Raw genomic sequence first — 11,429 nt, 5'->3', positions numbered from 1 at the left:
TGATGCATATGTCCGACGGGTCCCCAGGCTGATTCATTTCTGACCAAATGATGATTGATACGCATCTGACCAACACATTTCAAACAGTCACCAAAGATAAACAAGCCCTTCTTGCTTCTCCAAGAATTGAATACGTGTAATGGACTGTCCCCTGGGACCTGCACCCAATGTCACAGTGTTTTACCTCTGAAGTTCTGAACTGATCCAGTAGATCTCGAAGTCTGGGATAGACCCTAGAAAGATGCTCGGGCTTATTCCACGCCCAAAAAGTGGATATGACGTCGATGAGGAGGACAGTCGGAGTAAATAAAGGCAACAACATGCAAGGTGCTCATGAACACATTTCTTCAACCGTAAAGGCTCGCTCATGAAGTCACAGAGCGAAGCGTGATAGATTTCAACGTGTCCGAGGCCATCATTAACAAAATGACGGGCGAAAATGCTTCAAGCGTCGCAGCGAAGCTTGTTTTATCTGTATAGTTTCCGGTGTAGCTAGATGGATGATAGTAGACACTAACATTTGGCAGTGCGCAAGTGGATCCTCGGAGGTTGCAATGATTTGCTGATAAAGTTGATCAATGTCAGCACAAAACGCCCGCCAGAAAAGACCAACGTCTCAAATTCATCCTCCGATGGCCAGGAGATGGTTGGCTGACCGAAAATAGCGGGACGAATTGTCCGTGTTTTATCCAACCATTCTAGGACATCCCGTATGGTGTCTTTATCACGAAAATCTTGTGGGCGCTGAGGGCATGACTGCCCGGATATGTTCCTCAGGGCGGCTCATGAATATTACATGGATGACCGGGAAGGCTGGACCTGTGAGGGCGTTTGTCAACAGCGTGACAGGTCTTGCCGCCTCTTCCGAAGGAAAAAAATTGTCGAGAGCATCGACGATGCATCTGTTCTGCCGCCTGCGTGGAGTCTTCCAGGTGACAGGAGGCTGTCCAACGACATTCTTCGATGAGCTGCAGCACGGGAATAAGCCAGGTGAGATACCTCTCAAGCTCGCCCATCGTTATATGACACTGACATGAGCTGGCATGTACGTGACAACTTAGGCTGCACATGATAAGTTCTCACTGGGAACTAGAGCCTGGCGAGACTACATAGAAAAATGTATGGAAGTTGTATGCGGATGTCGAACCGCGGTCAGGCCAACGTGCCGGTGTCCAAAAAGCCCCTGATCCCGAATCAACATGGGGCTCGCGCACACATTGCAACGTTGATCGTCCAACACTGACAAAACTCATGACCATCAACAATTACATTTATATATTCTTCAAGTTCGAGTTAGAACGAAGTAAATTACTCGTATCCTTCGTCCCAGTGAGATCTGAGATACCTCATGGACACGACATCAATAAAGCATATGTATACCATACCATAACAATGTGCATGAAACGAAAGCGAAGATGAAAAAGAAAAAAAAATGCGAATAGTCGAGCATGCACGTACGAAGGGTCCAGTATCCAAAGTACCAGCAAACCAACCCCATTCCGCACGTGTGTCTATCCCTGCAAACGATTAAAACCAGGAAGAGAAAGAGGGAGTCCCTTTATCATCACAACATCGATTTAACTGCCCCACTGCGCCCACGCGCCAGGCAACCCGCGGCGGCGCTTCATCCCCGCACGCGTACGAATACCAGTCCCCCCAATCTCAGACGCTGAAAGTGCGCCGTTAGCGTTCCCGTTTCCATACCCATCCCCTTCATCGTCGTCTTCTTCACCTACGACCCACCGACGGCCTCTACTTGTGCCCCAGGAGTCGTCCAGCCAGATGTGTCCTCGGGAATCTGGTGCGAAAGACGAGAGTTGGCCGTTGATGGTGCTATTGGTAGTGCTGATGGTGGTGGATGTCGGAGGCTGCCCCCGGAGGCTGCCTGCTGTACTGGGTGGGTGAAGATGTTTTCGGAGACTACGAATGGAGGCTTGGCGTCTAGCTGGGACAAGTATCCTTTCCTAGGTCTAGTTCTCCTTCGTCTTCAGTCGTCGTCCACATCTTCAGAGGATGAGCTGGAAGAACACGGGCCTTCCTGTCTATAGCTCGCGGAGGGGTACCTGCTCATACTCCACTCGTCGTTCTCAACCCTCGTACGGGCTAATGAAGGAACCATATCTGATTCTTGCGTTTCCCCTTGCCCTTTCCTTGTCCTTTCCTTAATTCTTCCTCCCGCTTGTTCCTCCTCCGTCTCTCGTCGTCACGTCTATGTCTCGATTCATCGTATTCAGCACCGGTTCTACGCACCCTCGATCCCGCACGTGATGCAGGCGCAGACCTACACACGACGCTCGTCTGGCTCACCTTCCCCTCAGTCGTACCTGCACGCTGCTCCTGCACCTGTGCGCATAGCAATGGTGGCCGTCTCTGTTCCTTGGGTCTATTCGTCACCTCTGAGAACGTCGAGTTCATTTTTCGCGTAGAGGCAGTCTCAGGCACACCAGAGAGAAGGGCTTTAGCGACGGATTCCATCCAGTTACGAGGGAGCGGTGGAGGATCGTCTGTCTCGATGATATCGTCTGATGTGAGGACCACGTTTCGACGTGAAGAACGAGGTTGTGCGTGGGGAGTGCGATGGGAACGGAGGGAGACGTTCGATGAGGAGGGGCGTTTAGCTAGGGGTTGAATATTCGGTGCTGATGCCATATGCCGGAGGTATGCGTGAGCGTTTGGAGCATCTTTGGAAAAGTTGGATGAAGATTGATGAGGAATGTAGGCATTTGGAGCGAGAGACTGGCCAGGGGTTTCAGGGAATAGGTTGCGTGTGGCATGAAAGCGAGAATGCTTGCGAAGGCTTTCTGGCGATGTATTGAAGGAATAGGAAGATGCGGAAGATGATGGGTGGAGAGCTTTGATGTGTGCAAGCGGCGATGGTGGTTGAGAGTGTAAATCTTTGCTGGAGATCGGTTCCCGTGCCATACTCGAATTACGGCTTACAAGGCCGGCGAGGAACCCGACAACAGTACCTACGCCACCACGCACATTGCTCGTGTGCTTATCGATTGCATGATCTGTATGTCGCTCGGATTCTGGTGTAAAGACGCGAGTCTCTTTGTAACCGGCCTCACGAAGGAGATCTTCGAGTCGCTCATATGTCTTGGAGGTCCCACGGCGATGCAAGGGGACGCGAGCTAGCGTGTCAGGGTAACGTGTACGACCTCTTGGAGGTGTAAAAGGCTGGCTTGCATGTGATGATAGCTCGGAGTCATCTTGTGAAGTGGACGCGTTTGTCTGCAATGACAGTCGATGAGCTCAGCAAGCCTCCTCGACGAAAATAAGAAGAGCACGCACAGAATCGCTGGTCTCGACTACGTTTGAAGCGTGCATGAAAGAGATCCTTCTCCTTTAGATGACTCCTCTTTATACTAACGGGTAGTACCCCCCAACGATTCCTTCCACTTCCAGGTTTGCGATGTAAGAATGACTGACCAAGAAACAGTGGGCCAATTAGAATTTACGGTCACAAGCCACACAGCAATTTCAAAAAATCAGTGCGGCACTAATCATTTTGGATCATCGCTTCATCCTATGCTCTACTAAATGGGCGGCTATTAACTGTGGTTACGGGGGCGTTGCATTTATCTTCACACTCGGCGAACACTCGCACTAACACTTGATAGGCTAGTCGCATTAGCCAAGGCACGTCACTCGAGACCAGTCACACGTAAGTTGATATGCATGCATGTCATGTCATAATGTACTTGGGGATACATAGCAATGGAAAACAAAAATATGAAACGGCTCCCAAGGCGCTCACTACAGTTACCATCAGCTAAAGAACCCAATGAGAAGCAAAGTGACGTACGAATTGGAGCGCAGCACCCTTTGTCTTTTTCTCACCACCGAGCTCGAAGCTTCAGGAGACAATTTAGGTTTGTACATGATGCGAATAGAACAGAGACGTACTGTTTGCAACGCTTCAATGAAAGCTGCATCTTGTACTTGCACACTGTGCACTCCAGCCGCAGCACGACCTTCTTCGTTGTCTTTGCCTACATCCCCAAACCCAATGAGTAGAATTCCACGCTCCCACAGCACAGAACACACCTTCTTGTGGAAGACAGGTTTAGTCTGACCACCGTATCCTGATTGCTTACGGTCGTAACGACGCTTTCCTTGAGCGAACAGCGAATCTTTGCCCTTTTTGTATTGTGTCACTTTGTGGGGCCTGCATAGTGTTCTCAGCAGTCCTAATCCCATAAGCTCAAATCATGAACATACGTGTGCTTCTTGCACGTCTTGCCCTTGCAGTCTACACACAACCATTAACTTTCGCGAAATCATGACAAGAACATAGGTTGCTCACAAGTCCGGCGAGTCCTTTTTAGCAGCAATTCATGAGTGATTCTAAAGCTAGTGAATGGGACTGGCAACGTACTTGGGGATGTTGACCATGGTTGTCGGCGTCGGCGGTGTCTTGGGCTTGAGGTCGATGATAGTAGCGTAGATTTCCGTGTACGGCAATCGCCGGTACTATGCAGTTTATACAATTAAGATTCAGGAGAATCCCGAAGGTTATTAATGACACGTGATAAGACGCGTCATGATGACCTCAGTCACCTCACGCGTCTCCCAGTAATGATGACATCGATTGATGCCAGCTATGCTATATAACTCGCGATGAGTTCTCCTGTTTTGCGCTCCAATCGCGATGACAGAACAAGTATTTCGCCTTATTCCCGCAACACAGAATTATCCATGGGGGAAGAAAGGGAGCAGTTCACTGGTAGCTCAGCTCGCTGACGGCTCAGGTATACCAGATTTCAAGGTAGATGAATCAAATTACTACGCAGAGGTTCGTGGTCCTTTTAAAATAATATGTACGCAGTTTAACTTTCCATAGATGTGGATGGGCACTCACCCAAACGCACCCACACGAGTTCATGGCACCAAACAGCTGCTCTCAGAGCATCTCGCAGCCCATCCGGAACTCATCGGAGAATCCGTAATCAAGCGGTTCGGTTTAGAAAACGGACAAATCCCATTCTTGTTCAAAGTCTTGTCTTTCGACAAGGCACTCCCTGTGCAGATTCATCCTGATAAGCACACTGCGGAACACGTACACTCAGAAAATTCCAGGGCGTGCGTAGGTAAGGCCTCGTTATAATATGAAATACCATATGTCAAATCAACGCAGACTCGAACCATAAAAAAGAAATGACTCTAGCGCTTTCAAATTTCAGCGCTCTCTGCGGTTTCCTCCCAACATCTCGAGTATCCGAGTTCCTCGCCTTTGTCCCAGAGTTCGCCTCCCTCTTCCCAGCCGATATCATAGCACACTTCACATCAGTGGCATGTTCTCCTGACGAATCAGGGCGCAAAGCAGCGCTCAAAGACTTGTTATCATGCTATGCACAGATAGATAAGGCAGAAGCTGCGGCGCAACTCAAACGTCTCGTAGAGAGGTATCAAGCAGACAAAGAATCAGACGAAGAAAAGGATATAAAACCGCTCGTTTTGCAGTTGCATGATATGTACCCCGACGGCAGCGACGTCTTCTGCGCTTTCATACTCAACCACTTCAACTTGAAGCCTGGACACGCATTCTCCGTTACCACCGGAGAGCCCCACGCATACATCACAGGAGGTGCGAAATTCCCTCTCCTAATTGCACCAAACAAAATATAATAACTTGTTCCAGACATAATCGAATGCATGGCAACGTCTGACAACACTATCACCCTTGCTTCCTCTCCCCCATCCCACCTCGACTTCCTCTCAAATGTCGCATACAACCCAACCCCAGGCAAAACCTTGATCCAACCCACCATGTTCACCCGTGGGAGCACATCGACGGCTGGATCACTTCTTTACAACCCGCCCATCAACGAACTAGCAGTGATGCAAGTCATCGTGGCGAAAGGAGGTGTCGAGAGCCATCGTGAGCTGAGAGGGCCGAGTATTGCTGTTGTGGTTGAGGGCGAGGGGACGGTGGTGTGGGCGGAGGGGGCGAAGAGGTTGGGATTAGGGAAGGGGCAGGTCGTATTCATCGCTACGGGGACGGAGGTTAAGTATTCGGCGTTTGAGACGGCGTTCAAGCTTTATAGGGCTTTTGTGGAAGTTGCTTAGTGTGTTTGGGATGGTAGCGTCGGTTCGATTTTGATATTTTTGCCTAGCCTGTGATCTGTAGAGAATCATCATTTAGGGTTGCATCTATTGATGATTATCCTTGTATCATTGTCGATGGAGAGACCTCTCTCCGCTCAATGATGATAGAAGGATGATCAGGCGATGTGATAGTTAGTGAATGAGAGCGCAATGGAATTTGGGTTGAAGGACCGACTCGATGAATGTTGATGACCATTCTTCTGTCACAGTTGGTGGTACCTAGTGATGTGTCTGCGATACAAGGATGATCAGGTAGTATGATAGTTGGTGAATATGAAAGTGCACAAAGGGGCCGACTCGAAGGACGATGAATTGTAGTAGAAGAGACTCGCTGGGGAATGTCGTCGTCGTGCAGGTACCCAGATTCAGGACTACCACGGAGCCGGCACCCTCAAAACAACAGGAGACCATAATTAACAAGGAACGATCGTCTTCCTTCTATATGGTCTGGCCAGGAGAGGCTAGCAGGACACATCCCCTCCCTGAAAAGTTAACAACTCGGCTCTTGCATGATTCAAAGACCGTCAAAATGTTCAACACTCATTTCCAATCCTCACCGCACATCAAATAAGCAACAAAACTTAGATGAGTGGCGACAACGGCCTGAACTTGAAGCGCCCAGAATCTCGACAGTTGAAAAACGCTAGCATCGAGTGGATATACGAATACGCCTCGTAACTGGAGATTTGGCTTTCCTGGTTGTGATGGATGCGATTTTCTCGGTGCTGCAGAGTCTAGAGTGTAGATATTTTTCTACAGCTAGTGGAAGCCGATAGTGGGTGATGGGTGATAGAAGAAGACGAAGACGAAGAAAAGGAATCAGAATCAAGATGAAGGCCGTTAACTCAGGGGTCCAAGGTGTCTTGTGACAGTCATGGCCAACTTGTATGCAGCCCATTTTGACCCCTCTACACCCGAGAATTCATACCATAGCAATTGTCAGTCTGAGGTCGATTTGCTACTAAGGGGACTATCATGATAGGTACTCACCGAGAAATAAGAAAGGTTTCCTGTTCTTTATTGCGAACTACCGTGACCCAAAATAGGTACTGACACTGAAAAATTTGAAAGGTAGGAGTGCATGAAATGAGAGTGCACCAATGGCCACGCAATGGAGTGAGTGATCGCATCAAAGAGTCCTATCGGAGAGGTAAGGAACCGAACAGCGACGGTTATTAGTCAGCAAGAATTGCGGTAGTAACGCGGCTTCGACGTCTTCGACTACTTACCCTAGTACTTCCAGACCATGAACTCATTCAACTGGTGAACTGTTGCGTCCGAATGATTGGACTACTAGCATCGATAGGTCGTAGAAGGCTCACTATAACAAATTCATGCGTCGCTCTCCCACACACCATCTTTTCAGCGAGGTTGGCAGGTTGCGTTCTTTTAATCTCGATTTCAATCGATTTCCCAACTGAAGGACTGGCTTTGGAAGGACTCCGAGTCAAGGACGCAAACACACCCAGGGAACCGTGTAATCTGCATAGGGTAATTCTGCATCATCACGATTTACATGCGAGGAACGGTCCTCTACGCATGATCCGCAGCTTTGGGACGCGAAGGAAGGTTTGAAGCACCTGTTACTGAACAATAATACGTTGGTCATCACAAGCCTATTGAATGGTCTTTCAGAGTGGTTTACCAGGAGAATGGTGAAGGTGACCCGCCTTGTTCACGCATATGATGTTAGTCTTGCAATGGCCCGTACCCCGTAGTCCTGGGTATGTTTCGAAATGAAATATCATCTTAATCCGTTAATGCGTCAACATCGACATTATCATTCCTATGGCCCCACACGTAAATGATTGTGTTTGCTATGCTCGAGGGTATCATACTGACGCGACATTGTCCAGATGTGCAGCTGGTCGTTGCCGCTTGTGGTCGTTCTGAAGTTATGAAGAGAGAAAAGGTACGTGATTTGACCACCTGTCCATATAGTCTGGAAGCCAAAGGGCTTCAAGGCGGACATTACAACTCAAGCAGAGTTCTTGCGGGGACTAATGCGCATCCATGTAACATCTGATTCTTGATTCTGTATGTAGCAAACGGAACGATGGATGTGATGCTGGCTGTTTAGTCATGTTCAATCATCGTGTGGATGTACTTGTTCGTGAATCATGAAGGTCACCGTCGGATAGTGACCGTGTCTCACTTGACGTGCCTTTCAGTGCGGTATACCCGAATGTAACATCGACTTCAGTGAACTCATAACTAACCTCGTCTGTGTTTATGTTAGTGACTAGCGGTCGTGTTGATATCACATGAGGCCTTGAGGTTTGACTAAATATGTATAGAACCAATACATTTCGCTTGTCTAGCTTCTAATGATATCACGACAGTGAGGCAAGATATGGGTATCATTCAGTAGTGAGTGTTATTCAAAGGGCCAGAAGCATGAACCTCTTCCACTGATTCAAGTAATCCACTACGTCCTCGGTTTTCACAATGTTAGAGTTATAATCAGCACTAAGCTCGATCACGCCCCCCCAAGAGGAGAGACGAAAGAATCTAAGGCTCCGGTTAGTGATCGCATCAGACAAACTTTACTGCGACGTATAAAACTCACGGGCCAGGATCAACTCTGTTGACAGATGTGAAGAACTTGGTCACCGAAAGGAGCGTGTTCCCAGCGTCGTCCGCAAAGGTGGAGTTCAAATAGTTTTCACCTTTGCCGTCACTGGAAAATGAGTAACACTGATTGGGCGGCAGCCTGCTATGATTTAAAAAAACGTAGATGATTCGTGCTCCACACGTACATGTCTGCTTTCGCAGCTGGCACAACGGCAGAGGCGAATACTTCGCCGACCCGCGGCATGCAACTCAACGCAGCCGGTAATTCTACGTGAGCTCGATACTGTTCCTTGGCTAAGTCTGCCACCTTTAGAAGCATGTTCTTGTCCAAAGGGAGGACACCTCTGTCTGGAGACAAGAACGCTGACACCGGAATCTTGGCCATAAAAACACCAAGGATATAACCTGGATGTAGCGAATACTTTGAGTCCAATCGCCCTCGGAAATTAGCCAGAGACATGTTGTTCAAGTAATGTGACGAAGATGCTGAATCAGGTGGATTATCAGCTATGACGACCATCGCTAACGCAGCGTGGGCTAGCAGATTCTCAATACGACGCACTCATGGAGGAGAGACAGCTACATACCAAGGTGTGTAAGTGTGAACCCAACGATCTTTGAGGCAGTTTGAATTCCTCCTGATTCTTCCCTCGTTAAGAGAACCTCAGCGCGACGTGTCTTCGGCCAGTCTGTATCTTTCGGGCGAGCTCTAAATCCGTATGCATCCTTCATATTCACGAATAAGCCACACAAAAATCGAAAGAGACAACGATTGTCACCTTCCCCGCCGCGCCGAAGCCAGTAAGGACGATTCCAAGGGACTTGTAATACTCGTGATCAAAGGAAGGTTCCTCCAGCGAGTTTGGTGAAATGGGAAGAGGTTCATTGGAGTTTAGTATGTTGTAGGCTGCGGGAGGGAGGTTTCCCAGCTCATTTCCCCATTCAATAGAGTCGGATGCACTGTAAGAGTCAGAGAGCACCCTCGCTAATTGCGTCAGATAGCGAGTCATGATGATCTTTAATCCTGTGCCATCGAACGGTGTGTGATGGGTATGGAACAGCAGACCAAATTTGGAGACTGTCCCATTGGCAATTTCGCCAGGGAGAAAGTGCATCCATGTCTGGTCTCCATCGGATGAAGGGACCTTCTTTTGACCCTCATCAACCCGCAATTGGTCAAGGTCGATATTCGAGGGTGGGTGGACAATGAGAGTACGATGCACCCACTGGCTGATCTCTTGCGGACTGGCAGTTGTATAAGTAATCGTGGGCAGCTCGGGATCGAATCCATTGACGGATGTCGCGATGATAGGAATTTGGAAGCGGAGCCAGCACCAGCACTCTTGAGCAGAAGAAGTGAGCTTTGTTATGCTCACAGGATTGTGCAAGTCCAGAGAAAGTCCGAAGAATAATGTTTGATCACCCTTGATATGGCGGTTCATAAGATCCTGGGCATGCTCAGCGCCTCCAAGAGGGCGAGTACATCCATTTCGACCGCCTTCACCTTTGAAGGGCTTCCATTTGAACTGTTCTAAATCGTAACGAGTAAGGATGTTAGCCATCGGTGATCTTGTCTAAGCCTGTGACCGAAGTATAGAATTATATACTGTTCACAAATAAGCTCTCTAAGATCGATATCATTATCGAAACTAGGGCCTCTCACGCATCGGTTTCCAAAGATTTGACCATGACCATATCCATGTTGATCATTCTTCTGAATTGTCCAAATGAACCTGACATCAATGGTTATTTAAAGTGCAATGTTTCGCCCTGAATATCTGACCTTTCGGAAGTGAATCTCGTATGATTTGCCAGTGGCTAGCGCTGAGCGCTGAGGCCCAGTGAGGGCCCCGTAGGATCTTTGATTGCACTGGGGTGGAGCAATATTTTATTTATTTATTTGTATTTTCTTTTTTTTTAGCAGTCCATCGGATCTACCCAGTACTTGCCCGCAGCTCGCCAGTTCACACCAGTGATAATCGATGACCAATAGCAAGGATAGAGTGACATACACCGATCAGCTGGAGAGTCGACACACTGGCCCCACCGCTATTAGTAGAACCCTGGAAGCTCTAGCTCCAAACGTTTTTACGAGATTGAACCACCAGATCACGTCAAGCGGCCTTTATTACAGCTACCTTCAAATCGATAGGCCAGAATCCATTTTTGTTCATTCACCGCTTTTGTTTAGTTGTGGAGCTGGCCAAACAAAAGGGTCCCGCCTATTACGATACTTTGTCGGGTGAGATACCCCAGAATGGTACTGGACTGCGCAACTTCTATGATATGGTATGCGGTTCGTTTGACGCTGTGTCTGACACCCTTCTGAGCTCACTGCTGGTAATACCGGTATGACTATTTATCACCAACTCATCATGGTATATTTAACATTGTCTCTGTTACTTCGGATCATGCCAGCACAGTGAGCTCAGCATTAAGTAGTACTTGCATGCTTCACTCGAGCAACCGGCCTTGGATGACATTTGGGCAGACATAGTGACATATTATTGCTTTATGGCTACTGGAATGTGATGGCGATTTCCAGCCATAGCGAAAATGTCCAAAGACAGTGTCGAATGAGAAAGCTGCGCAGGTCCAGTGCCATTCTGGGGTATCTCGCCCCGACGAAGTATCGTAATAGGCAGCCTAAGGCAGGACCCTGTTGTTTGGCCAGCTCCACAACTAAACAAAAGCGGTGAATGAACAAAAATGGATTCTGGCCTATCGATTTGAAGGTAGCTGTA

The 11,429-nt window shown here is 48.3% G+C and overlaps 4 protein-coding genes across 4 annotated transcripts; 1 reads left to right on the top strand and 3 right to left on the bottom strand.

The window, feature by feature from the left end:
• Positions 1-1,245: 1,245 nt before the first annotated feature.
• On the bottom strand, positions 1,246-3,461 carry F5147DRAFT_725756 (uncharacterized protein). The gene is given in 4 exon segments (XM_041439134.1): positions 1,246-1,933; positions 1,953-2,038; positions 2,117-3,234; positions 3,295-3,461. 4 exon segments carry the CDS (start codon positions 3,328-3,330, stop codon positions 1,578-1,580), a joined length of 1,596 nt encoding a protein of 531 aa, XP_041285971.1. The 5' UTR covers positions 3,331-3,461; the 3' UTR covers positions 1,246-1,577.
• A 200-nt stretch (positions 3,462-3,661) lies between these two features.
• F5147DRAFT_643744 (60S ribosomal protein L44) lies at positions 3,662-4,454 on the bottom strand. Its single transcript, XM_041433126.1, has 7 exons — positions 4,382-4,454; positions 4,310-4,323; positions 4,225-4,255; positions 4,051-4,171; positions 3,910-3,995; positions 3,809-3,857; positions 3,662-3,759 (listed from the first exon to the last, which is right to left on the bottom strand). Exons 1-7 carry the CDS (start codon positions 4,396-4,398, stop codon positions 3,757-3,759), a joined length of 321 nt encoding a protein of 106 aa, XP_041285970.1. The 5' UTR covers positions 4,399-4,454; the 3' UTR covers positions 3,662-3,756.
• Positions 4,455-4,562: 108 nt separating this feature from the next.
• Positions 4,563-6,368, top strand: F5147DRAFT_643741 (RmlC-like cupin domain-containing protein). The gene is made up of 4 exons (XM_041433125.1): positions 4,563-4,798; positions 4,847-5,093; positions 5,141-5,590; positions 5,645-6,368. Exons 1-4 carry the CDS (start codon positions 4,655-4,657, stop codon positions 6,070-6,072), a joined length of 1,269 nt encoding a protein of 422 aa, XP_041285969.1. The 5' UTR covers positions 4,563-4,654; the 3' UTR covers positions 6,073-6,368.
• A 2,009-nt stretch (positions 6,369-8,377) lies between these two features.
• Positions 8,378-10,633, bottom strand: F5147DRAFT_725748 (uncharacterized protein). The gene is made up of 6 exons (XM_041439133.1): positions 10,469-10,633; positions 9,465-10,418; positions 9,273-9,411; positions 8,871-9,222; positions 8,681-8,824; positions 8,378-8,622 (listed from the first exon to the last, which is right to left on the bottom strand). Exons 2-6 carry the CDS (start codon positions 10,245-10,247, stop codon positions 8,493-8,495), a joined length of 1,548 nt encoding a protein of 515 aa, XP_041285968.1. The 5' UTR covers positions 10,248-10,418; positions 10,469-10,633; the 3' UTR covers positions 8,378-8,492.
• Between the last annotated feature and the right edge of the window lie 796 nt (positions 10,634-11,429).

Source organism: Suillus discolor (assembly GCF_016758755.1).
Source record: "Suillus discolor strain FC423 chromosome Unknown F5147scaffold_110, whole genome shotgun sequence".
NCBI lineage: Eukaryota > Fungi > Basidiomycota > Agaricomycetes > Boletales > Suillaceae > Suillus > Suillus discolor.
The sequence above is the reverse complement of the archived record's forward strand: the minus strand, read 5'-3'. Positions and strand labels throughout refer to the sequence as shown.

Coding starts and splice junctions, on each gene's coding strand:
- F5147DRAFT_725756 (XM_041439134.1), bottom strand. CDS start 3,330: ATGCACGCTTCAAACGTAGTCGAGACCAGCGATTCT. Junction 3,235..3,294: donor TAGTCGAGACCAGCGATTCT/GTGCGTGCTCTT, acceptor CTGTCATTGCAG/ACAAACGCGTCCACTTCACA. Junction 2,039..2,116: donor AAACGCAAGAATCAGATATG/GTTCCTTCATTA, acceptor AGCTATAGACAG/GAAGGCCCGTGTTCTTCCAG.
- F5147DRAFT_643744 (XM_041433126.1), bottom strand. Junction 4,172..4,224: donor AAGACGTGCAAGAAGCACAC/GTATGTTCATGA, acceptor AACACTATGCAG/GCCCCACAAAGTGACACAAT. Junction 3,996..4,050: donor AACCTGTCTTCCACAAGAAG/GTGTGTTCTGTG, acceptor TTGGGGATGTAG/GCAAAGACAACGAAGAAGGT.
- F5147DRAFT_643741 (XM_041433125.1), top strand. CDS start 4,655: ATGACAGAACAAGTATTTCGCCTTATTCCCGCAACACAGAATTATCCA. Junction 4,799..4,846: donor AATCAAATTACTACGCAGAG/GTTCGTGGTCCT, acceptor AACTTTCCATAG/ATGTGGATGGGCACTCACCC. Junction 5,591..5,644: donor CCACGCATACATCACAGGAG/GTGCGAAATTCC, acceptor AACTTGTTCCAG/ACATAATCGAATGCATGGCA.
- F5147DRAFT_725748 (XM_041439133.1), bottom strand. CDS start 10,247: ATGGCTAACATCCTTACTCGTTACGATTTAGAACAGTTCAAATGGAAG. Junction 9,223..9,272: donor GTTCACACTTACACACCTTG/GTATGTAGCTGT, acceptor AGAATCTGCTAG/CCCACGCTGCGTTAGCGATG. Junction 8,825..8,870: donor CCAGCTGCGAAAGCAGACAT/GTACGTGTGGAG, acceptor AAATCATAGCAG/GCTGCCGCCCAATCAGTGTT.